This window comes from Ammospiza caudacuta, chromosome 2 (genome assembly GCF_027887145.1).
Source record: "Ammospiza caudacuta isolate bAmmCau1 chromosome 2, bAmmCau1.pri, whole genome shotgun sequence".
In the NCBI taxonomy this organism is placed as follows: domain Eukaryota; kingdom Metazoa; phylum Chordata; class Aves; order Passeriformes; family Passerellidae; genus Ammospiza; species Ammospiza caudacuta.
The window spans coordinates 1,065,946-1,093,195 of NC_080594.1; the positions used below are offsets into that span (position 1 = coordinate 1,065,946).

General features: G+C 47.3%; 1 protein-coding gene across 1 annotated transcript; it reads right to left on the reverse strand.

Annotated features, from left to right (window-relative positions):
- Positions 1–6,790: 6,790 nt before the first annotated feature.
- Positions 6,791–13,211, reverse strand: LOC131570827 (claudin-8-like). The gene is made up of 4 exons (XM_058823210.1): positions 12,660–13,211; positions 11,503–11,578; positions 9,500–9,602; positions 6,791–7,016 (listed from the first exon to the last, which is right to left on the reverse strand). Exons 1-4 carry the CDS (start codon positions 13,209–13,211, stop codon positions 6,791–6,793), a joined length of 957 nt encoding a protein of 318 aa, XP_058679193.1.
- Positions 13,212–27,250: the final 14,039 nt, after the last annotated feature.

Consider the following 27,250-nt stretch of genomic DNA (forward strand, 5'->3'; position numbering starts at 1 on the left):
ATTTCACTACATTTAAGTCTAAATAGTCTTAAATTTCATTTTATTGCTGTAATGGTCTAATAAAATTAGGTTTATTATTCCTTACTATCAGAATTAATTAATTCTAAATCTTATTTAATGAAACTTACCCTAAATTTTATTATAAATAATTTTTCCAAACTATAAAGTATGTAGTTAATTTTCTTAAAAAAGTAAAACAACTCCAATTAAAACAACTACAATAAAATTCTAACAAACACCTACTCAGAAGTAAAAAAATACAGTTTATTACATCATCCATTTAATTAAAAAATCTATTCTTAATTACAATGTCTAGTTTTTATCTTTTATAAAGAACACCAAAAAAATAGCAATTACTATTAATATCATACTATTTTAAATTTTTTACTCTATTTCCCTAATACATAAATGTTTTTAGAAAGTTATCTTAGGTTCTCCAAACACTTAGTACTAATAGACTAATTATAGAAAATTATTAAGTTTATAATAAACTTATTTACAACATGTTATTAGAATATTTACAACCGACTTTCACATACTTCACCATCTCTTTATATAATTACCAAAACCACATAATTTCAAAATCCCACTTTTTTATTCTCTAACTACTTATACATCTCTGAAACCAAGTGAACTCCCTAACTAATCTCTACACTAACTCTGTCATTTAACCTAATATTATCTCATAATTTTCAATATTTTTATTTAAAGTTTAAAAAAAACTTTATTAAAAACCTCCTCCAAACTATTAATCTTATAACTTTCCTCAGTTATTATTACATAAACACTTCTATAAAAAATCCAACTACAACATTAATTAATTTTTCTAAGTTTCATACTAAGTATTCAGCCTCTCCCCTACAACTACATTTCCTCCACCCTCACACTCTCAATATCCAAATCCAAATTCACAATCCTGTCTATAACCACTTTCAAATCTTTAAAAAATAAGTTTACTATACTCAAAACATCTCTATTCTAAAAATACTTTTCAAAACCCAATTATTATATGATTTAATCTTTAATCCTGAATTTTTTACTCATAACTACTATTTTTAAAAACATTGCATAAAAATGTATTAAGTGACATGCACTAATTACAATTTAAACAATAATCAAACTCTAGCACTACCTAAATAAAATCATTAACAACAATCCCAAATGTTTGCTATATCAAAAATAAATTTCAAATAGTTTTAACTTAACAATTCAACTTTATCAATATAGCAACTAAACCTATTTTTAACTATTGTGTAACCTTCCGCTAATTTAAAATTTATCAACTGTTACTAACTCTAAAATAATATACAATATTTTAATACTTAATAAATATATAATTTCACACATTACTAATTATATATAATCTAAATAATTCCTAATTATTTTTTCTTTACTGCATACATTATTTTAATCTAGTATTTCTCCATACTTATAACAAAAAAATTATAATAATAACATCTTAAATAAGTATCTCACAAATCTCTATGCAATTTTACAAACCAAGATGTATCAATAGTTTCTCATATGAAAACATAACGTTTACTTACATCTCAGCAGGTACAAAAACCCAGGTAAATTTCAATAGAAAACATAAAACCACATCACACAAACAACCACACTGACCACTCCAGCACTAAAAAATCAATGGAAATACAAATGGAAATTACACAAAAATCCCAACTTAGACCTAACATCTTGTATTACACCCACCAAAAACTATTAACTTTAAGTGTCTTTATAAATATAAAAATCAATAGTATAAAATTCTTATTAAGTAACTTAAAAATATACAATTCACCCAAATATTATGTCTCTATTTAGTTTGTTTACTTTTAAGTATACAACTTTACTAATTAACCAGCCTAAACCAAACATTTAAATAACTTCAAATAAAGTTTCAAGTTTAAATACTTTGTATTTGTCACTACTCAAAAAAAAAAATCTGTTCTTTACTTACCTAATCAATATACCAATTGCAAATTATCCATATAAGTCTATTAATAAAAATTTCTTAATACAGAGAGAGAGGGGAGACGTGGGAATTGGAAAACCAGAAACTTCCAGAGACACCCAAAGATTGGATCTGCAGCCTGGGAAGAAGCTTGGATTGATGTGAAAATACAACACACAGGCATTAACAGGAAAATAATACATAAAGCAGGTAGAGCTGTGATGGCTTCTAATTAATGGCCAATCACACCCAGCTGGCTCACACTCTGTGTGCCAGCCACAAGCCTTTGTTATTCATTCCTTCTTTTTCTACTCTTGGCTGGCCTGCTGATGAAATCCTTTCTTCAATTCTTTCAGTGTAGTTTAATGTGATGCATACCATAAAATAATAAATCAGCCCTGTGACCCTTGGAGTCAGACCCTGGTCCCTTCCCTCCCCCTGGCCCCTGTGAGCAGCCCCAGGCTGGGCTGGCAGCAGTGGCATCCCCAGGCAGGGAATGCAGCACAGGGGACAAGAGGAGCCCTGTGTGCCTCTGACTCACCCACAGCAGGGCAGGGCCTGAGCCCTGCAGGGCAGAGCCTGTGCTGGGGCCTCTTGCCTGTGGCTGCTCAAACACCAAAGCTTTTGGCAAAGGGGGCAGGAGGTTGGTGACTTGTCCTGGCCTGAAAGAGAGGAGGAAAAGAAAATTATTGCACTGTGGAAGTCCAAGGATCCAGCTTTCACACTTCTGCTCTGAGGGCTCACTGTGGGGTTTTATCCATGGGAGGTGACACCAATGCAAACATATCAGTGCCCTTTGCCAGCATTTCTATTCCTAACCATTTCAGACATTAAAAGCAAGCTCATTTTTCTTATTGCACTCTTTGCCTCATTTTAACAGAACCATTTTTATCTCCCATCTCACTTGTCAGTCCTTTAGCACTGGGCTTTGTACAAAGGGAGGGTGCCTCACAAGCAATCCCAAAGAGAAACCCCTCCAAAGCTGCCAGGGCAAGGTTCCAAGGCACTCCAGGGCACAGCCAGCTGTTCCTGCCCTGCCAGGCCACACAACCCTGTCCCATCCAGGGACAGGGGCTGCCCTTCCTCCTGGGAGCACAGGGAGACAGCCTGGGCAGCCCCTGGGAACAACAGGGGAAAGGCAAAATGAAAATGTTTACCGTCAGAAAATGAGTGTCTGCAATCAGAGCTTCTGGACAAATTCAGTGACAGCACTTTCATATGATAAATATGGGCCCTGCCCATCCTGGCAGCCCAGGTGAAAGCAGGAAGGAGAGCTACAGGAACAGCAGGAAGGCAGAGTCCCTTACTTGGATGGATTTACCAAAGTCTCTTCTGCATTGTACACGCTGCTCTTTAAAAGAATGGATTGCTGCTACAAAAATGACATTTTATCAGCCACAGCCAGGGCAGGGTGAGCTACAGCTGCAGAGCCAGGTGTGGGGCAGAGCTGGAGAAGTGAAGAACAGGCAATCTTGTCAAAAATAAATCTTGTTCAGATTCACCAGTGCTGGGAACAAGGAGAACACGCTGTCCTGGATGCATCAGGGACACAATGGCCTGGTTTGGCTGTTGTCCTTTGCCCCCAAGCTCTGGCCTCACCCCTCTCCAGAGGAGCAGGGAATTCCTGCAGGGTCAGGGGACTCTGCTCCCACTCCAGGGATGTGCCCAGCAAAGGAGGGAGCTGTTCACAGTGACTGAGCAGTGAGGAGCTGTGCCACGGGCAGCTGGGGCTGGGAATCCTCACTCAGGATTGCACACTGGATGTGCCAGGAAGCACATGCACTCACCTGTGCCCATTTCTGTCATGTGTCAGTCAGAAACCACGTAACCAGCACCTTGCTCCTCACTGCACCACTTAGAAATACATTAAAAACAGAAAAACCCCAAACAAACCAACCAAACAACAGCCACAAAAGAGAGGGCTCAGCGCAGCGCCATCTCACTGTTCTGCTCAGGGATGGACAGAAAGGAGGAGGAAAGCTGTTCTTCCAGTGCTGCCAGGTCTGGCCCAAGCAGTCTGAAACAGCCAAAATTGCCTCAGCTGCAGCTTCCCCCCTTGCCCTGACTGCTGAGGGACAGAGGCACCACAGAGCCCAGGCTGGCAGCACTCACACCCTGCCAGCACAGACATCTCCATGTTCCATCTCTGGCCAAACAGCCCCAGGATGTTTCTGCTTTCCTGCCAGACTTGGCAAATGTCACTGACGTTTATGCAGGCACAGACACCCTGTGTGGCTCTGGGGCCAGAGCCCCTTTGGCACAAACACCCCAGAGAAGGTTGGGAGGAATCTGATAAATCTTCCTCACACAAAGCTCCTGTTTATCAGATTATGCTCTTTTCTGACCCAGACATGGGGCAACCGAGAGGCATTTTAAAAACTTTGATCCCATGTTCAGTCTCGTGTGAAGGGTGAGACAATACAGATGTTATAATTCACCCATCACAATCAGCAGCCAACTATTTCCTAATTCCAATACACTGTAAGTGTTTCTTGGCCTCTCAGCTTTTGCCACACCATGCTGTAAATGCCTTAAAGCCAATCATCTAAATTACCCCTTGTGAATCTTATTACAATGCATCTTTCATAGTTCTATTTCTCTAAGGTATCCAGTCTTATTTACAAAGTCACCCTTTAAAACTTGTTTCCAGCTCCAGTTCTCTCTCAGCAATGTCTGTCCTATTCCGTGGCATTTCTAAGTCAGCATTTCTTATCTCAGAATTTCCATACAGATCCACACTATGTGAGCCTTCTGTCAAACTCTGGAAATTTCCTGCACATCCATTTCCCTCCCAGAGCTGTTCCCCGGCCAGCCCAGGGGCTGTGAATGCTGCTGCAGGGCACAGGGGCTGGAGGAGCCCTGCAGTGTGACATTAAAGCCAAAAAAAGCAATTGCCAAGCACAAAGAGATCCATCCTACCTGCTCTGATGGCTGAGTCCCTGGGGCTCATCCTCAGCTGTCCCTGCTCCAGGGAGGAGGGCCTGGGCTCACACGCTGCCCTGCCAGCAGGAGAGAAAGGGTTAATGGAGCTTTTGGGCACGTTCTGTCCCCAGAGGGGTTTGGCACGGGCACGGGAAGCTCTCACACACACAGAAAGGGTTAATGGAGCTTTTGGGCACGTTCTGTCCCCAGAGGGGTTTGGCACGGGCACGGGAAGCTCTCACACACAGAGAAAGGGTTAATGGAGCTTTTGGGCACGTTCTGTCCCCAGAGGGGTTTGGCACGGGCACGGGAAGCTCTCACACACAGAGAAAGGGTTAATGGAGCTTTTGGGCACGTTCTGTCCCCAGAGGGGTTTGGCACGGGCACGGGAAGCTCTCACACACAGAGAAAGGGTTAATGGAGCTTTTGGGCACGTTCTGTCCCCAGAGGGGTTTGGCACGGGCACGGGAAGCTCTCACACACAGATTATCCCGAGCCAGAGCCCTCCGGGGCACCCTGGAGACAGAGAGCAGGAACAGACCCGGCTGCAGCACTGATCCTGCTCCTGCTTTCCCAGAGGGGCAGGGACAGCATTCCCTCCCGGCCCCGAGAGCCCCAAGGACAGTCACTCATTGGGGTGGCGCTGGAGCTGCCACTTTGCTGGCACTCCTGCCCTGCAGCCAGCAGGTTTCTGTGGGAGCAGGAGTTATTTGTGCAGGTCAGAGGCTGCACAGCCCCAGAGCATTCCCTTAGCGACACAAAGCTTCCCACGTGCATTCTGCAGTCCAATTTGTAATTGAAATGCATTTCGAGAGAGTTTCAATGGAATGAGGTGCCCTGGTGCCAGCCCAGCATCAGATATGGGGCATGAGGAGACTCACCAGACACATTCCCTGCAGACTCTCCCCTCTCAGCGCTCCAGCTGCAGCATTCGCATTTCTCACCGAGTTCTCTTTCCAGGATTCCCAGCAGGAAACTGGTGGCCGCTTCCAGATGCAGATCCCCGAGGCAGCGCTGCTCCTCTCCCCCCCCGAACCCCCCCTGCCTCCATCCTTTCCTCCTTTTATAACCACGGCTCCACCCAGGATTCCAAGGGAGGCTCCCAGGTGCTTCCCAGACCCAAATCATTCCAGGTGTTTCGGGAATTAACAGCAATAAGCTCGTCCCTTTTGGGGTCACAAATTATCTGTTTCCCCATTTCCCCTTCTGTCTCCTGTTCCCTAAGGCAAAACACCCGGATCAGGTGGGGCCGGGGTAAAATGTCACGTCCAAACCCAAACCAAAGTTGTTTTTCCGTCGGTTTCCCTCAGGACTGTTCAGTTTTCCCCGCTGTTCCTCGGCCACAGGAGCAGCTTCTCTCTGGGACCCGTGGGTCAAGGACCTGCTGCCTCGGCAGGGCAGAAGGTGGAGCTGCTGTTGGTGATTGTGACAATGACCCGAATAATCAAAAATCAGTGGGAAGTTGTTCAGTGCACCGGCAGTGATAGAGAATGTGCTGGACTAGTGTCACACGTAGAGCTGGGACAATGACCCTGAACACCCCAAAAAGGCAAAGAAACCCTGAGCCACGCTGTGATCAGACCCCACAGGGGCGATTTATTGGAAGCGCCAGTGAGGAACAACGGGAATTCCCTGGCCCTCAGCTTGGTCCCGCCTGCCCACACCACCGCCCTCGGGAAGCGCTGCTCTTCCCGGCTGCAAAGCCAACAAACATTTTTTCCTCCGTCCCTTAAAACTCTTCTCCGAAAGCCTCTGTTCTCCCGCGCTTCTCCTCCTGCAGCATCCTCCTCCTCGCGTCCCTCGCATCCCTCCCCGGGCCCGTGGCTCCGCTGCTCCCCGCGCTCCGGCAATGAATAGAATGGATGCGATTAATGTAATCGATGTGAGCCTCGCCGGGCGGCCCGGGGCGCCGGGGGCTCAGGCCAGCGCCGGCCGTGCCAGCACCATCAGGCGCTGCAGCTGCTCGTAGGACACGAACACCACCACGTTCCAGGAGCCCAGCCGCAGGAAGGACGGGACGAAGCCGTGCCGGCACAAGCGGGGCTCAGGGGACGTGCGGGGACATCCCCAGAGCGGGGATCCCCCAGATCCTGCCCGCGGGTCGGGGTGTTTGGGGCTCCGTGCCGCGGCCCGGGCGGTGTCCCTGCCCCAGGGAGGATGGCCTGGGCTCGCTCACACGCTGCCCTGGCAGCAGCAGAGAAAGGGCCCCTCAGGGTGTGCTCTGAGCCTCCACACTCACACCTGAGCTCACCGTGCACGACACCCTGGAGCCACCTCTGCCCCATCCCTCGAGGTAATTTCTGTTTTCTCTTGCAGGAACATGGGATGAGAACCCCCCCCCTCCTCAGCAGCCTGGGTAGCTGAGCTGACAAGAGGAGCACCCTCCACAAGAAGGTCACCAGTGCTGCTCCAGCCTCTCGTGGACAGAACTGCTGTGGGTACAGCAATGATAACATGGCTGGCTCTCGTGAAGAAGCAGTCCTTGCTCTCAGGAACACGTTTACAGGAGAGCAGCTGTACCTTGGCCAGGGTTAGGGGGCCCTGCTGCCAGCCAGGTGGGGGAGAAGGAGAGCTGGATCTCCTGCAATGTGTGGGTCCAGGCAAACAGCTTTGTCTTCTTTCCCCCCTTAATTAAACCACAATAAAGCCCTAAATAAGCCTTGTCTCAATGTGTGTGTGAGATTCCCATTCCCAGGAGATGGTTTGGGAACTGGGGAGCCAAGGGGGGCTCAGCACGGCCTGTCCAGCCCTGTAGGGCCATGCCTGGATCCAGGGCACATTTGGGATTATTTTCAAACCAGGACAGGTTACTTAAAGTCATTTAAGTCCCTACTCAGGGGTACTTTAGGTCACAGGGGTCATGAGAGGTCATTTGAGGTCACAATCGGGGTTACTCCAGGTCATAGGGGTCACTTGAGGACGCAAAGGTTACTCTAGGTTATTTGAGAATTTTTTGGTTTTTCCAGGGGTTACTTTAGGTCATTTTTTACCCTCCTCGGGGTCATTTGAGGTCATTTGACTATTTTAAAATTTGTTTTATAATTTAGTTTATTTGCCTTTAAATCTTTCCTTGAGTTCGTTTGGGATGACTGGAACAGGAAGCTCAGTGCACAGCGACTCTGTCTGTGGCGTTTGGTGTCCTTGACGCGCAGCCAGGACAGCAGCCAGGAAGGACAGCAGGACACGAGTGGCCATCCCGCACTGGGGTCAGGTCTCCAGGGCCCTGCAGACTGGGATTTCTCAGCTGGAAGAGAAGGCTGGCAGAGCTGGGCGCTCCGTGGGCAGGGATCTCAGGGTTCAGGGGCTGGCAGAGCTGCCAGCGCTGCTTCACTGCCTGCATTTGCCTGCAGGGAGCAGACAGAGAAAAGGCAGGAGGGGCTGGTTAAACGTTCCAATGTTGTTAAAAAGGGTTAAGGCACTGATACCCGGGGTTTGTAAGGCCAAAGCGAGATGCGGAGGGACTGAGAGGGAAGATGAGTGCTCGTGTCTTTACAAACAGTTTGGGGGGTGAAGGGCTGGGTGTCCATATCTTTGCAATGTTCTTGGTATCCCTGCAGGCTGTGGGCACCAGGTTTGGTGCCAGCCTTGCTCCCAGAGGGACGAGGGGCTCTGCACTCGGATGCCAGTGTGAAAAACGCCAACCACTTGTTTTTAAATTTTTAAAAGTTTAATAGTAATGAAATGGTTATAAAAATAGTAACAAAATTAGAGTAATAACAATTTCGACAAATTGAATTTGGGCAATATGAGACAATAAAAACAAAGAGTTACAGGTGGTCCGGGTACCTTTTCCTGGGCAGCAGGAGCCCAAAAAAGGACCCCAGCTAACAAAGGATTAACCCTTAAAAACAATGGCCTGTTGCATAGTCATACATCTCATACATGATGCATAAATTCCATTCAAACACAGGATTCTCTCTGGTCAGTGTCAGCTTCTTGCTCTGAATCCTAACAGTGCCTCCAAGGCGGTAAGAAGTTCATTTCTTCTGATAAGAGGGCAATAAATTCCCTTTCTCTGAAAGATCTAGGTGTCCTGTGGCTGCTAATCTCGCTGCAAGCCCTTTCTGTTAAACAAAGCATCTCACATAGCATCGTTTCTGTTTTAACAATTTTTATAACCTAAAACTATATTTAAAACAGTACTTAAGAGAATTAACACAGCATTACTTTCTAACACAACACATACAGTATTCATTTTAATATTTGCCAAAAGCCAATCATAAAACACGTGCATTTTTCACACCAGGTTCCAGGGGATGTGGGGCAGTGGGGACGCAGGAGGGCGGAATGCAGCCAGGAATTTGGGCTAAGAGGAGGCGGTGCCCTCCCCGTGGGCTGTGCCCTGCTGCACTCCGCCTTTATTCAAAGAAAGCTGTCTCCCGTTAAAATAAATAAATTTTTAAAAAATCTCAGGCATTTGTGGATTTCCTTGACAAGTCCATGCGTTTATTTCAAATACACAGCAAGAGCTCACCTAGACACATTTATTTCCCAAGTCACTTTGTCCCGCAATCACCAAACATCAAAGCATATAAACCAGCAGGATATTACAGCAGAGATTTATTCATATTTAACAATATTAACAAATGTATTAATATATAACAATATTCATGTAACAGTGTTTACCCAGCTCTTTCCCAGCAGCGCAGGGAGGCCGAGGGCTCTGCCTGGGCTGTGAGCACGGAGCCCCAGGGCAGCTTCACCCCTGCCCTTGCCCTGGAGAGCAGAGCTGCAGCCCCCAGAACCTGACACAAGCTTTAACAAGCGACATTCCCCAGGCCGGGCCTGTCCCTGGCACAGCAGGGATCATTCCCACCCCTGGAGCACAGAGGGACTCCTCCCCAAAAAGCCTTGGCTCTTGTTCCTGAGCATCCTCGCCTCACCTGGCTCGTGGACGGACACTCAGCCATCCAGATAGACTCCAGGAATCCCCCTGGACACAGGCTCTGGCTGGATATAACCCAGCAGCAGCAGCCCTGGGCATGGGGACGTGTCCCAGCTCCTCCTCCAGCCAAACTTTTCCGCTCAGAAAACTCATCCACAGCAGCTGTTCAGCTGAAAAGTCCAGGGTTTTTTTGCTAAAGTCTTACAGCTTCCTTTTCCTGCTCCCAGGGTCGGCTCAGAGCATCTGAGCAGGGCAAAGGAGGAGGGAAATCTCTGTGTCCCTTAGCAGGCACAAATGCACCCCTTCAGTGCCAAAATACAGACATAAAACAGCTGCTGATCCTCCAAGGGGGCTTTTCCCCACCAGAATCCACGACTGGGAATTCCAGCTCTGCTCAGCAGGAGGAGGCACCCCCAGTTGCCCGTGCTGCAGATCAGCTCCGCCTGAGACAGCTGTTCCTGCAGCCAGCTCTGAAATGTGAGTGCCACACACCCTGAAATGTGCTCCTGTGAGCCTGAGATGCCCCACACATCCCAGAAATTGCCATTTGTGCCACTCAAGCCCAGATGTGCCAGCAGCCTGGCTCTGCCCTGGAATCAGGGCTGGATTCCAAGCCCACACAGGAGCACGGGCTGCCTGAGCTCCTCTTTTGATCAGTAAAAGGCAGAAATGGGGAATATGCAGTCATCAGGTGCTAATGCCAGACATGAAAAGCTCAGGTTTGCTTTGAAATGGGTGTTAAACGCTCAAATAAAACAGTTTTCTCTTTCTGCTCTTTGCAAGTAAAGTTGCCACACCCAGTTCCAGTCTGGTTCCGAGATGAGCCCACTGATAGTGGAAGCATTCGGGATCCTCTAATTAATGGTACAGAAAACTGTACTTAATTACTTCTTAAGCACTTACATCTGCATAAAGTTGCATTACACTGAGTACATCATCGTTTAAATCCATTACCTACACATAAATATGTATCAGATTTGCATTGCAAATGTCTTCATCTTCTGCTTTGTTAATCACAAATGTCATATCTAAATGACTCCAAAACATGCAATTCTGGCTTACCCACCAAATAGTTCCATATTGAACAAAATGAAAAGCACAATAAAGGAAAAAATCACAATAAAATAGGAGGTGGAGCTCCTCAGGGTGGTGGAAATTATTACCAAAGTCACCAGGATGGCTCCACTGAAATCAGCTGTCAGTGACAGCTGCCCGGACAGACTTCATAAGACAACAGAAAAAAAAAACCCAACAAACCATGGTTCAGTGCTAGAAGAACCTATTTACAAGTGTTTTCTTCAGTTTCCACCTAGGATGAATAAGTGCTGATTTGACTGCTGGAGTGATGAGCTGGAGACATCAAACCAGTTTTGTGGGGCCTAGAAAACTCCCAGTGCAGGATCTGAGCTGGCTGCCCTCCATGCAAATGCTCCTGAGTTAATCCATGTCATGAATTTCTGTGGAGCACGGCACTGCCTCATCCCAGTTTAGCTGAAGGCAAGTTAATGAAAGGCTCCTTTAATTAAATGCAGCTTTCCATGTTCCCTTTCAAATGGAGCAGCCAAATGAGTGCACAGAGACACTGCTCTCCTCACCCAAACAGCCATTGCAGACTGTCTCAGATTGTCAGGCACAGCACAGGGTCAGCCGTGTCACCAAACTGTCCCTTAAATGCTCAAATCCATCACTGCTGGGTGAGGAGCCAGACAAACCCTGCTGGGCTGGGCCTTCCCTGGGCACTCACCATGGCAGCCAAATGCGGGCTCCAGGGCTTTCAGCTGGGAATGCTGCAATTCCAACCCATGCAAATGCTGTTGGCTCTGCAGGACGGAGGGACAGACAGGCAGGAGCAGGCTGCATTCCCAAGGGCAGCGTCAGGGCTTGGCTGGCTGGGCGTGCTGGGAGCCGTGGGCAGCAGCTCCGTGCTCCGAGGGGCAGGTGGGACTGCCTGGTCCAGCTGAGGTGTTAGAACATGGGCTGGACTCAGTGACCTTAAAGGTCTCTTCCCACCTAGAAATTCTGTGATTCTGTGATTGATTCCCTGGCTGGGAACTGCATTTTGCATGAGCACAGGAATTCCTGAGCAGAGTCTGTGCTGAGTTTTACAGAGCAGGAGGGGTGGCAAGAAGCAGCAAAGCCAGTACTGGGAAAAAGATCAAAAATCTGTTCCATGAGCCACGTTCCATGCCCTGCAGAGGAGATGAGGAGGATGCACCAGCTCCAGAAGCATCAGAGACATCCATGGGCAGTCCCAGAGGGCTCTGCTGGGGCAGCACCAACATCTCTGTGCCAGGACTGGGAGCTGGAGCTTCTCTGTTCTCTGAGCCGTGCTGCCAGCTCCAGGCTTGTCCTGGGCACTCCTCAGGGACGCTGCACTCCCCAGGGAAATGCCCTGCTCCCCTTGCCCCTCAGGGTCTGGGTACTGCCCAGCACAAGCTGCTCACCTTCCCTGAGAGCCTGCTGGCTGCTGCTGCCATTCCCCGTTCCCAAAGAGATGGAGGCTGGGCTCTGAGCACACACCTGTGTGAGAGCAGCTCCTGCCAGGCATCAGAGCAGAGATCCAAGGCAGCGGCAAACAGCACAGCACCAACATCACTGCTCCTGGAGGGAAACGAAGAAGTCATCAGCACATCCAAGCGGGGAGATGACAGGATGCCCCCTGATCCCTGGCAGCGTCCAAAGCCAGGCTGGACGGGGCTAGGAGCTCCCTGGGATGGTGGAAGGAGTCCCTGCCATGGCAGGGGCTGGGGTGGATGGTCCTCAGGGTCCTGTGGAGCCCAGGCTCGCCGTGGGCAGCAGCTAGACGTAGGCATGGACGCCCAGGGCTGGCGCTCCCGCCCGGGGCAGCGCTGCCCGTGCTGCCAGCCAGGGGTGGCTGTGGCTGCCAGCCCGGCCCCAGACGTGGCAGTACATGGCCCCCGCAGCCAGCAGCAGGGCACTGCTGGCCCAGCCCACGTAGAGGGCGGCCCCCAGCTCCCGTTTGAGCGGCACGGGCACCGCGGGGTCGTAGAAATCACGGACGATGCCGCCCCCGGCCCAGGACACCGGCACCAGCGCCAGGCCGCCCGCCAGCAGGAAGGCCACCCCCGCCACCAGGATGAAGGGGCTGACTTTCTGGGGTCTCTCCTTGCTGGGCTGGCTGTACTTGACGCCCACGATGGCCACGAGGAAGGCCACGACGGCCAGCAGCACGGCCAGGCACATGAGCGCGCGCAGGGCCTCGAGCGGCGGCGGCAGCGCCAGCACCGAGTCGTAGAGCTTGCACTGCAGCCTGAGCCCCAGCTGGCTGACGCAGTCCATCCACAGCCCCTCCCAGACGCTCTCAAACACCACCAGGTTGGCCTCCACGTGGGCAGACACCCTCCACTGGGGCATGGCCGTGGCTGCCAGCGTGCCCAGCATGCCCACGGCGCCGAAAATCAGCCCGGTGATCTGCAGCACGCAGCACGACATGCTGCCCAGAGATAATCCTCCAGCTGCCCAAAGATGCTCCAGCTGCCCAAAGCTGCTCCTCCTGCTGCCCCAAAAATGTTCCACCTGCCCCAAAGGTGTTCCTCCTGCTGCCCCAAAAATGTTCCAGGTGCCCAAAGATGTTCCAGCTGCCCCAGAGATGTTCTTCAGCTGCCAGGGTCACCTACTCACACAAACCATGCTCTGGAGAGCTCCGGTGGAATCTGCAGCACAGGCAATGTCTTCTCCAGCGTTCCCTCGTGCCGGGTTCCTGGGCAGAGGCTCCATGCGGCCCGGAGCCCCAGAGCTGGGATGCACTGCCGAGCGCTCCAGCCCTGCTATTTACCGGCTGTAAATCCCCTCGGAGCGCGGCCCGTCGAGCCGGGCAGGTTTGCAGCCAGTGGCAGCCCGCAGAGGTGGGGCAGGGCTGGTTTCCCTGCTGCTCTGGGCTGCCCCAAGGGCCGCTGGCATTGAGCAAGCGACAGGATTCAATTAAAGGCGCCTCATTGCAGGGCTCACCATTTCCTAACCGCACGATTGCGGCTCTGCTGAAATCCAGCGCAGGAGGCCTGAACTCGCTCCTGCTGGAATATTGTTTGAAATGGGTCATTACAGCTGTTCCTGCAACAAAAGCTCCGCTTGAGGCTGGAGTGGGGCTCGTTTCCCGAGTGCTGGGCAAACAGCCGGTTGGTATTTGCCTTCCCATCCAGCCAAGAGGTACCTGGTGCAGCCCTTTAATGCAGATTTCTCGTTTTGATGCAGCACAAAAGCCTAATCATGATCTCAGGCAGGTACAGGAAAGTCAAGTATTCCAGCCAGCATCAAAGCCAAGCTCCAAAATTCACCAGGGCAACCAAGCAAAGAAGAGGCTGAGCTTCAGAGCTGCTGATTTTGGATCCAGAGCAGAGGCACAGCTGGGGGATCATCCCCACGAGAACCAGGAGGAAAATGTGGTCACTGTGTGCCACCCCAGGGGCCTCGGTGACACTGGGGGTGATCTGACACAGAGGACGTGCGGGGCACAGACCCAGAGTCACTCCCAGATCCCTGCAAGCCTGGGCAAACACCCTGGTGCCTCAGGCAGCCCAGGAAATGCTGCTGCTGCACCCACCTGGGCTGCTTTCCTCTCCAGAAACTCAGGGGCTTTCAGGTTTCTACCTGATTTGGTCTGCTATTATTTACTGACGTGTAAGAAAGGCACTTTTTTTCTCAGTAGAAGTATGTTTGAAGTATACTTTTACATATATTTTTAATGTGGCTTTTATATTTTTTAGATGCCAAGTGCCATTTTGTATTCACTACATCAATCCTGTACAAAACTACAGGTGGCACTCTTAGTTAATAATTTAATGTAAACTGTTGACACTTAGAAGAATTGTCTGGCCTCTGAATTTCATGGAGCTAAGTGTGTACACTTGTCATAGATTTTAGAAAACTTACACTGAGTATTAATATTAATTGATATTTAGTGTAAGTTTTCTAATATATATCAATGTATCAATATCAATATAGCAGTATATTGCTAAATACTGATATATATATATATATCAAGATATCAATATAGCAGTGTATTGCTAAATACTGATATATGTGTATATATATATATATATATATATCAGTATATCAATACAGCAGTATTGAGACAAGGCTGGATGGTCACAGCTCACAGCTGGTGGAGAAGCTGATGTGCTGCTGCTTTCTCCACCTCTTTGAACAAGCTAAAAAAAATACAAGTTAAAAAATAAACTCGTAATTTGGCCCAGCAAAGCCCTAGGAGTGCTGTGGAAGAAGGAAATATTCTGGGGGTTTTTGCTTGTGTGGAAACACCAGCCATTGCCTATGATGGCATTAATTTAATTACAGCTTGAGGTGCCTGCACAGCATGCTGAAAGCCAAAGCTAAAGCCATGGAAAGGAAACTGTCCACCCAAAGCACCCACAGCCCTGCTGGTTCCTGGAAGGAAGGGCCAGGTAATGCAAATTATTCAGTGCAATATCACATTTCCACATGGAAAACGCTCCAAGGCGTGCGGGCAGCTCAGCTTCGAGTCCACAACCAGGAACGTGGTGAGGAAAGAATGTCCTCAGCTGAGGTGTGGAACACAGAGACAAACAAAGCCAGCACCAGGTTTGTGCACAGAAACAAAGCCAGCACCAGCTTTGTGCACAGAAATAAACAAAGCCAGCACCAGCTTTGTGCACAGAAATAAACAAACCCAGCACCAGGTTTGTGCACAGAAATAAACCCAGCACCAGGTTTGTGCACAGAAATAAAATCACCACCAGATTTGTGCTTACAAGGAGAGCAGTTCCACAGGCAGAGGAGAAGCAGAGCCCTGTGATGCAGAAATTGGAGGCCCTGTGATCCCTGCCACAAAGGAGGAGATGGAATCAGAGGCCACAAAGGAGGAGATGGAATCAGAGGCCAGCATGGGAATCTCCCTTCCCTGGCAGGACCCTGCTCCCTCACAGGAACACACTGCACACAGACCTTGCTGTTCAACCTGAACACAGTCTCCATCATCTCCCTTTACCCCTCAATTCCCCAAACTGCTTTGTGGATTCCTTATTTTAACTCCAGAACCAGAAATCAATTTTTGATGGGAAATCTCTCTAGAAACCAGCATTTAAATGTAATTTTGGTTGGTCTTTTTTAGCCAGGAGAACACTTTTCAGGCAGGCAGCCCCTGCAGGTGAGCACAGCTGGAGCACAGCCCCTGCCTCATGCCCTGCCTCCCCTCTCCTGGCTGCTGGAAATGACTGGGGCATGGCTGCAGAGGGGATGAAAAGTGCTCAGAAAAACAGGATTAGAGTGCAGGAATACACCCAGGGAGTGCCCCATGGCTGGGTGGGGCTGCTTTGGGGCAGGGATCAGAGCCTTTGGTGGGTGAGACACAGCAGGAGGAGAGGGGACACCCAGTGACACTGCTGTGGGACATGGGGACACCCAGGGGACACTGCTGTGGGTACAGGGACACCCAGGGGACACTGCTGTGGGTACAGGGACACCCAGTGACACTGCTGTGGGTACAGGGACACCCAGGGGACACCCAGGTGCCAGGGTGGGCGCTGCAGGTCCCACGGATTTAGGGTCAGATGGAGGAATTCCCGGGACATCCCTGTGCACACCCCTGTGCTGCGCTGTTTGAAGGTTCTCCTGCCTCAGGAAACAATTCCTCAGGAAGCAAAATAAAATTCAGCATGGATGTGGCAAAAACATAAGGTCGGGTTTTGTTTGGTGCCAAAAGTTGATAAAATCCAATCTATTTGGGCCTTATTAAAGCACCTGGCAGGGCATGGGGAGGAACAGAGACACTGGAGGGATGGCAGGGAGCAACAAGAATGTAAAGCGCAGGCAGAACCCAAAACCACAAAACAACAAAAAGGCTGTACTGGGGGACAATGTCACATTCCTATTTCCAGACACTGATTCCTGCTGCTGTTGCAGGCAAGGATTGCCCTGGGGTCCCATCCTCAGGAGTCCAACAGCAAAGGAGGGAGTGCAGCAAGGAAATGCAGTTTATACACCCCTCTGGGGATGTGCTGGCCCTGGCTGAGCCCCACAGCCTGGATAGCGGGGTGCAGGGAGCCCCACACACCTGGGAAGGGTTCCCCTGGCTCTGGGAACCGCTTACCTGGGCTGGGATCACCTGGGGGAGCAGGGCTGCCCTGGGATGCTCCGGGCAGCTGCCATCGGGATTCGGTGTGCAGCTTCCCCTGGGGTTCTCTGCGTGGCTTTGGGACAGCAAACCTGGGAAGGGAGACCAGAACCAGCCAAAACCAGCCTGAAGGGGTAAATGGGTGTAAGGGGGGTGACAAGAGAGGAAAGGGCTGGAGGGGAAGGGGAGGACTGAGCAGGAGAGGCTGCAGAATTCAGGTGTTAGCAGGGAAAGATTTTGGGAAGGAAATCATGGAGCAGCCTCAGCTGCAGGGAGGAGATGATGGAGTTCAAGCTTCCTGGAAGGGTTTTCCTCAGGAGCAGCTGCAGGGCATTTATCCACCCGCAATCTGGGTGTGCTGGGGCTCCGGAATGGAACGGGAATAATGCAATTTAGCCTGTTTGAATGGGAACTGTGAGCAAATATTATGGTTGTTTATGTTCCTTATGCCTATAAACTGTGCTGGTGTGTGTGAGTGGGCCTCAGCAAAAATCTAGGGCTGGTTGTACAAAGGATCCCTGTATAAAAACATATATATTTAAAATATATATATTAAAATATATATATTTAAAAATCGAAATATATATATTTTAAAAATAAAGAAATAGTATATATTTTTAAATATATATTTAAAATAAAGAAATAATATATATTTAAAAATATATATTTTTAAAAAATATATTTTAAAAATAAAGATATAATAATTAAAAATTTATATATACATACCACAAGAGTTCTGCGGCAAGCATCCTGTGTTTGTGTTGTGTGCAATTCTGGAAGAGAAATGCTGTAAGCCACCAGTTTGCTGCCTCTAAAAAAAGGCTGCGAATGAGTTTGACCTTAATGGGCTACAAAGGAAATATTAACTTTCCCTGGAAGGAGGGTAATTGGGACGTACACAGAGAGCTGTGTTTATTCTCTGAAATAAGGGATATTTTTTCATGTATTCCAGCTTACCTTCCTCTGCTGGATAAACTCTGCAGGCAACCCTCCATTAAGCCTGCAATAAATCAATCCCTGAGTGAATGCTTTTCTTCTAAACCATTATTATCTTGTCTTTAGTCACTGTTATCCCTTCTGTCCCAGGCAGAATAAACCCCAAACCCTCAGCTGTTTAACTCAGCTCCTCCTTGCAGCAGGATTTCATACCGTGGTGTAATCTCAAACCATTTATTGCTGTTTGTCACACAGAATGCGCCCCAAGGCAGGGGCAGAGCCTCAGCACACAAAAGCTGTTCCAAAATATCTCAAATTACTGCCAAAATAACAAAAAACACTACCAAAATAACCCAAAGTACTACCAAAATAACCCAAGTTACTACCCAAAAAACCCCAAGCTGCTATCAAAATAAGTCAAGTTACTAACAAAATAACACAAGTTACTACCAAAATAACAAAAGGCACTATCAAAATAAGCCAAGTTATTACCAAATAAGCCAAGTTACTACCAAAATAACACAAGTTACTCTCAAAATAACCCAAGGCACTACCAAAATAACCAAAGTACTACCAAAATAACCCAAATTACTATCAAAATAATCCAAGGCACTATCAAAATAACATGAGTTACTAGCAAAATAACCCAGGATACTATCAAAATAACCCAAGTTATTCTCAAAATAAACCAAGGCACTATCAAGATAACCCAAGTTCCTATCAAAGTAACCAAAGTACTTCCAAAATAACCCAAGTCACTCTCAAGATAAGCCAAGTTACTACCAAAATAACACAAGGCACTACCAAAATAACATTATTTTTATATATATAACATTATTTATATATATACAACGTCCAGAACCCCCTGGGGTGGCTGAGCCCCCAGCCACAGCAAAGAGCAGCAAGGGGCCAAGGCAGGTTCTCATTCCTTTTTGCCAGACCTCGAATCCCTCTGGAAGAGCTGGAAGCAGCCAGAGCCACTGGGGATGAATGTCCCTTCTGAGGCAAGTGCTCTGCATGGGAATAATTATTTTAAAAATCAATAATACAGAGCCCCAAGCCCTGCCCTTACCTGTGGCTGTGTTCATGCTGAGGGATGGGAAGGCCTGGTGCAGTCCCTGGGGGGTGCTGAAATCAGGAATATTTTATATATATAATATATATTTAAAATATATATTATATAATATTTATATTTATATAAAATATATATTACATAATATATACAAAAATATAGATATATTTATAGATATAAACAAAACCAAAACCCCTTTAGATTTATGGCGAGAAGGTGAACTGCCCATTGAAGGTGTCTTGTCTTTGTTTTTTGCTTTCCTGCAAAATGCCAGGTGAAGATATTTATGAAAACCAGAACAACAGAAACCATAGGTAAAAGTCTAAGAAAAAAACCCCAAACACACAGGGAACAGTAGATTCTTTGTACAAATTCTTATAGCTATGAATGCATGCATGAAATATTGAGGCTAATCTGTGAATGTGCCCTAGCATGGGAAATAAAACCCCAGGCACAAACCAGGATACTTCTGTGGCCAAATTGAACTCCATGTGTTAAGAGAAAACCTAATTTGTTACACAGTAAAAGAACAATTTAGGCTATAACTAGCTGGATATTGAAATCCAAGCCTGCTGCTGTTCATGCGAACTTTCTTTTTCCCTTGCCGTTTATACGTATTCAAAAGCAGAAAGCAAATGCACGAGTGCTGAATGCGCAAAGGGATAAAAGTCCCGTTTCCAGGGACTATTTTGTGCTGCCCAGGTGTGTTTGTGTGTGTAAACCATGGCTAGGAGGCAAAGTCAGAAGCATTCTACAAATCTTTCCACATTCAGTTTGTCTTTCATGGCCAGCGACTTACCCAACATCTGCTGCTGGCTGCTGCCCATGAAAACATGGAAAACGTGGACAATGGGAAGGCAGGGGTTCTCTCCTGCTGCTTCTGGCCCTTGGAGCCCTGATCTGTCCTTTTGGGTTTCTGCAGGTGTCTGGGTCCAGGACTTGAGGAAAACTGAGTGAGGAAATTTCTTGGATAAGCAGATTCCTGGAATCTCAGAAGAACTCAGGTGAGAAGGAGCCCCTGAAAATCATCTCAGCCACCCCATGCTGGGGGTATATACACTAAATATAGTATAGTTTTTATTCTACAAAATATGTATATAAATATAGTAAAATATTTTCTATATATTCATTTGTGTAGTGTCTATTTTAGGTATAATCGGGTTTCTGCTGCTTTGCCTGCTGCAATCACTGCTGGGCACAGGACTTCAGGAAAAGTGAGTGGGGAAATTTCTCGGATAACCAAATTTCTAGAATCACAGAATAATTTAGGTCACAAGGAAGCCCTGAACATCATCATCTCACCCACCCCACGCTTCAAAATCACTGGGAACCCAGCCTAGGTCCATCCCCAGCATCCAAAATGTCCCCAGGGTTTCCCAGGGGATGAAATCCTGCTCCCCCAGTTTGGGTTTGGAGGACAGCATTTCCCTGCTGGAATGGATTTGGCCGGGTCAAAAAAATGGAATTATCATTGCAGCCCCCAGCCCAGCAGAACAAACAAACAAACACAAACAAATAAAGCATCAGCAGGCAAACACCAACGGGGCACAAACAGCAGGGCTGCTCCTCCCTGGGACTGAGGCTCTTCTAATTTACAGGACACGGAAAATAATTAGCTGAGCAAATATCATTTAACCATGTTATTGATTAATGTACAAAAGCATTAGGCTCCCACAGAAACTCGTGGTCAGATTGTGTCTGCATCGGGGATTCAGTGTCTGTGCATTCTTGGAAGGATTAGATTTAAGTGCCTCATCTTGCTCAAAACCGTTTTTGGAAGGGAATGTGGGCAAATTCTTATTTGATGTTCTGAATTGCATCTGCTTGTTTATAATTAAAACCCAGGGAAGGGGCAAGGCAGCAATCTCATTAGCTGTTCCTCTCTGCATTCAGACGTGTCATTTCATCAAGGGCAAGTATCAAAATGCCTGCGAGCAGCTCATCACAGCTCACTGCCAGCCTCAGGATCCTGTGGTGTGGTGGCAAACAAACGTGCAGGGACAATTTCACCTTCCCTTTTGTCCCCATTCCCAGTGTGTTCAGGAATTTGTACCCCTGCAGTCAGTTTCCAGCTTTTCTGTGAGTTTTCCTGCTTGGAGCTCTGCCCTTCTCTCCAGAGAGGGTGAGAGCTGCAGGCACTTTTATTCTGTGTATTTGGACCTAAAATGTGCTGAAAATTTGGGTCTGAAACACCTTCCAGGCTTGGAACAGGGACAGAGAAACCCAAAACGGGATTTCTGTAGTGGCCCAAGAGCTCCAGAGGCTCAGCTTTCCTTGGCTCACAGAGGGAGCTGAACCCTCAGATGGACATTGCCCCAGCTGGTTTGGTTAAGAGTTTCCCATCATTTGTGGCTCCAGCCCTGGAGGTTACACCACCACCACCACCACGTTACCTTTCATTTTCCCTGCCCACAGGTCCCCAGGCTCCTGTGGGCAGCATTCCTGCCATTCCTGCTGCCCACGCTGGCTGACAGCACTTCCAGCTGCTATCTCCATTAAAGATAAAAAACCACTGCTTTGGTTTTACCCAAGGGCTGGGCTCCAGCCTCCCTCCGTGACTGCGCTGAGATTGCACAGGTGGGAATGGGATATAAAATTAAAAATGAAAATAATAAATAAAAAATGGGAATAAAATTTAAAAATTTAAAAAAATTATCAAAATAGATTTATGACACGGGCGTCATTACCCCACAGTTCCCTCTCTGCAGGAAAGCAAGGACAGGGAATTTTTCTTATTCCAAACAGGCCAGGTTCCTTTCATGGTGGTTCTGCAGCACTGTCCTTGCTCAGTGACAATTTCTGAGCAGCTCCAAGGACAACAGCCCAAGGGAGAGGCTGGAGAGGGATGGGGAGGATGAGGAGTGTGGGGAGGAAAAGCAGAGCCCTCAACCTCCAACCCCTTTCCTGCAGTGTCCCACATAATCCTTATCTAAATATTTTGTTCTGAGGCTGTGTTGCCTCTTATCTCGTTACACCGTGGTTTTGTATTTGATCTTTATCTTCCTCTGTTCAGCTTGTACCAGCCTCTGGCCTTTCCACATTTAAGGATTTCCTGTCTGCAGAAATTCCTCATTAGGAGTAGGGGAGGATAAAAAAGTGTTTCTGTGGATAAATTATCACATAGGATCCAACATTATTTGTAGGAAAAAATAAAAGCTAAGGCCATTTGAGCATGAATTCCTTTTCCTAAAGGTTTAAGGAAAATGAAATAATTTCTTTTTGGACGGAGGCAGCGCAGTGCCATGGCACCAGTTCACCCCAGAGCAGCTCCACAGGCTCCAGGCTCCCAGCAGCAGCTCTGGGGGAACGTTCACTCCAGCATTCCCCACCAACTGCAGAGCCAACAGCAGCTCCAGGGCTGCCAAATTATCCCCCCTCACAAAAGCAGCCGTGCAGGAACGTTATCATTACACATCTCCAACAGGCCTCTTCTTTTGGGAGGCTGGTACAATTCCCACGTCAGACTGCTGCTGAATATCAATTCCCATTATCCCAAAACACCACGGAATGTGCAGGCAATCACCAGTTCCTCAGGAAGACAAGCAGGATTTCAGCACCTACAGGAAAAATGGAGAGAGGCTGTTTGCAGGGGTTTGGGAACGGCAGGACACGGGGAATGGCTGCAAAAGGAGAGAGAGGGTTTGGGTGGGATTTTGGGAAGGAATTCCCTGCCAGGGTGGGAACTTGGTGGCTGCCCCTGGATCCCTGGCAGTGCCCAAGCACCCTGGGATAGAGGAAAGGGGCTGGAGCCCAAGGATGCTCTCCTGCAGACCCAGGGTGTGCTCCTGGAGCCCCAGGATGTTCTGGAGTCAAGGATGCTCTCCTGCATCCCCAGGATGTTCTGGAGCCCAAGGAGAACAATATTCATTCCGGCAAAGAGGCCAGGCCAAGTGAAAGCCCCGCATCTCCCCCCAGAGGAAGCACAACCCACTCCCAACCCCATTTCACTCTTAATTCTGCTTTTCTGCAGCCAGCAGAATCAACAGGATCAATTAACTGGGCTGAGGCTGTTCAGAGAGCCCCAGGTGAGGTTCCCTGTGCATAAAGAGGGACACCCCACAGAAATGGGTGCCACCAGGCAGAGCTGAGCCCTCACTCACCTGGGCAGTGCCAGCCAGCAGCAATGCCCTGCCCATGGGCTGGGTCACCCCAAATTCCTCCCCAGATCCTCCAGGGATGGGCTGGGCAGGGGGAGGCACACACGGGGCAGCCTCTGTGCCTGCAGCAGTGAAAAACAGCAGCAAACCACTAAAAACACGATAAAAAACCGACAGAAAACTGAAACAAGCAAAGCAAAACAGAAACTGAAACAAGCAAAAAGCCCAAAAAACTGAAATAAGCAAAACAAAATAAACAGAAACTGAAAACCAAAACAAAACTAACAGAAACTGAAACAAGCCAAGCAAACCAAACAAAAACTGAAAAAAGCAAAACATATCAAGCAAAACACTGAAACAAGCAAAACCGAACAAAAACTGAAATAAGCAAAACAAACTCAAACTGGAAAAGCAAAACAAACAAAACACTGAAACAAGCAAAGCAAAACTCACAAAAACTGAAAAACAGCAAAACAAAACTAACAAAAACTGAAACAAGCAGAACAAAACTAAAACTGAAACAAGCAAAAATACCAAAAACTGCAACTAGCGAAACAAAACAAACATTCCCTCCTTTGGATGCTCTCTAACAGCTTTTCGTTCTAATACTGTGCTGCCCAAAGCTGCACCCAGTTTTTGCAGCAAGTGAATGAACCTGACAGAAAAAGCAGGAAAAATGCTTTTCTGTGCTTATTGCAGGCCTGAGAGCAATTCAAAATTATTGTGGCTTTAAAGAAGTGCAGTGTAAAGGGCTTTGATACAGAGACTGATATTTTGGGCAAAAAACCAACAATGGGATATTTTAAAGCACCTGCAGAGTGAGTTTTCTCAGCCAATCATGTTGTGACACACAAACCTACAGTGCTGCACTCTGAACTCCTTGTTTACCTCTGTAATTACTTCTATTTTTCTATATCTTAAACTCTAAAACTCTAAACTTTCCTTTCTCTGCTTTAAACCATAAATCCACATTCTCACTTCCAGCAGCTCCTCAGTTTGGGAGCCTTTTCCAGGGTCTCAGTCCAAATTCTGGGTTTAATCCTTTCCCAGCCCCAGAGCCAGGGACACCAGTGCAGGTTCGGGCACAAAAAGTGTAAAAATTGGCAAATTGAGGAGAGCAAATTGGGAGGATGGGACTGCAGAACCTGGAGCTGGAATTGGAGAATGAAGCCCAACATGGAAATGGACCAAAACTTATAAAAGGGTGAAAATTTGTGGCTGGTTGTCCATTTTGGGACCATTTGGGGTCCATCTGGCTGGGCTCTTGTGCCGCCCAAGGTGGATCCTCATCCATTTTAATAAATCCCTGCTTTATTCTTTAGCTCTGCCCAGCCTCTGTTCCAGGATCAGTGAACTGACCAGGTGTGAGCCCCAAATCCCTGGGAATGGGAAACGGGAGATGTTTTAGCACACCCGGGCTGTTTCTGGCTGCAGCAAATGAAAATAAACCTGCCCTGCCACCTCAGCAGACAGGATTTCCCCTCTCTCTCACGGGCAACAAGAGCCTTTGACAAGAAAAGCACATTTTTGGGGGGAGAAGGGGAGGAATCAGAATTAAACTAATTAAATGCAGCGCCTGGGAAGTTTAGGGGTGTGAATGAGCAGGGAGCATCCCTGGGCAGGCCAAAACAGCCCCTAAAATCAATGTATTCCTTGTGCTCTCTGCCTCACAGCCCTGGGCTTCCCTTCAGGCTCTGTTTTACACCAGTGGTGTTTGATCAGGCCCAAAATTCAGCTTCATAAGAACCCCCCGGTACCAGAATTGCTTTTGTCAAGTCCCTCTTCCCACTGCCTGAAAACAGACAGGAGTTTTGTTGAAACAATAAATCCATTGTGTCAACACAATTAATTCTGCTCGCTGCCTAAAACACCCTGTGGAGGAACAAAAGGCATTAAGTTAATATCTTTATCTGGCTGACAAAAAAGCAAATTAGTTCAGAGCCCCTGATGTCGCTGTGGTTGGCGTGGAGGAAAATCCCTCTTGTCAAAAATCCCATTTTGCCAGCATTTAGTGAGGGGCTGCAGCAGGGCTCTTCTGAGGGGCATAAACTTTGGGTTTGCTGATAAACGAAATTAGACATGGAAAGATGAAAGAAACAGTGGGGAAGAAACACCCCTGAATTCCTTAAGAATTAAAAATTAAAAGGGAGGGTTATACATTAGAGGGAAATCTCTGGTATCAGGTGTATCAGGGAGTCTGAACCTCTCAAGTACCTCAGAAATGGGGAAAGAGAAGGGAGATGTGGCTGGAAATTGGGATAAACAGGAGGCTGCATCCTCCAAAAATGTGAGAGATCCCAGGGGATGCCCCATGGCCTCTCCCTTTATTGGAATAAAGAGAAAGGACTCCTCTGTCTCCTTTTGGGACACAAACCTCTGGTGTTTGTGGGTTAGTCTTCCCCTGAGGGGAAAATTAATTTTGCAGAATCAATTAAAAATATTAGTTTTGCTGAACGCAAAGCTTGTCTGGCTGAGGTTGAGCAAGGCCGAGCCCGGTCTCTGGGTGCCACTGAGGGCCGGGCTGGGCTCCCTTCCCTTCAGGCCCATCTGGAGGGAGCGCAGCAGCAGCAGCAGCACCTCTGCTCCTCACAGGGGGATACAGACCTGTCCTGAGGGAGACAAGGTGTGGGGCGCAGAAATCTGGGATGGCAGAACAAGGAGGTTCATTGCAAAAGGGAAAAAAAAAACCCCAAAATTAAAAAGATCCACAAAAACGAAACAAAAAACAAACAAACAAAACCAAAAAAAAAAAAAAAAAAAAAAAGGCAAAAAAGAAACTCAAGAAACCAAAAACAAAACAAACAAAAAAATCCAATAAAAAAAAAAAACAAAAACCAAAACAACAGCAACAAAAAAGAAAAAACAAAACACCCCAAAACCAAAAAAAAACCAAACTCAAAAAACCAAAACCAACAAAAAACCATCAAAAAACCCCAAAACAACAACAAAAAAGAAACACACAAAAAAACCACACAAAAAAACCAAAACAAACCCAAAACCAAACAAAAAACAAACGCAAAAAACCCAAAACCAAAACAAAAGACCCAACAAAAAAAAACCCCAAAAAACCCCAACAACAAGAACAAAAAAAAAAAAAAAAACCAACAAAAAAGAAACACCAAAAAAACCCCACCAAAAAATCAAACCAAAAGAAACAAAAGCCCCCCAAAAAATATAAAAAAGCCCACAAAAAGACCCGCAGGAATTAAAAAGGTGTTTTCAGTAACCATCCAAGGAAAATTCTCCAATTTTCGCCCTCCAGGCTCTGTCCCAGCCAGGTTCCCCCTGCGCTGCTGAAGGCAGCGGCGCAGCTCCAGGCCCTGCAGCTGGAACGATTATTGTGGATTGTCACTCATCAGTGGGCTCCTGATCTGCCATTTTCCTCCCATTTGTGCCTGCAGGGATTGGGAAACATCCAGCCCTTTGTTCCATTCCTTACAGAGCCTTTCTGAGCCATTTTCCCCTCTTGCGTTGGGCTGGGTTGTGCTGTGGGCACACAAGGAGCTTTCCCTGGATGCTGCAGGATCAGTTCCTGTGGTTTTGTTGGATTGTGCCCTTTTCTGCCCCTGAGAGATGTTTTAAAAGCTTTGATTCCATTTTCGGTCTCATGGGAACAGTGAGACAATACAGGTGTTATAATTCACACGATCACAATCAAAACCCAACTATTCCCTAATTATAAGTGTTTCTTGGCCTGTCAGCTTTTGCTGAGCTCTCAAACCTGGGGAATTCTCTACAAATCCAAATCTCAGCTCCTGGTGGATGGTTCTGCCCCACAGCCAAGGCTCTCTCATTCCTCGTGTCCCTGTATAAATATTTGTGCTGTGACATCTTCTGAGTGGTTCTCTCAACCCTCCCATGGCACCAAATCCTCTCCCAACACGCCCGTTGCACTGTCAGCACAAAGTCAGGCATGATTGTATTCCTGGCCAAGGTTTCTGTGTGTGGCTGACAAAATTCCACACGGCCTCCACACGGATGCTGCTACACAGCTTCCCCACTTGTTTATACATTTTCAGCAAGAAAGAAGAAATTTGCATTTATTGGTTCTAAATGACATCATTCTCCTTCATTAATTAGCATTCTCTCCTCTATTGGTTATTATTTCTCACTCTCCATGCTAGTTACTCTGTATTTTTAGTACCTTTTTCCTCCAAATGTAGTTTTCCTTTCCAAGACGTAGTGAGTCTTTTTTAGCATCTTCTTTACCTTCTGCTTTCTGCAAAGTGTCCTTGTGGTCCGTAAATTCTGCATTCCAGGTGTCCAATCCATCTTCCTC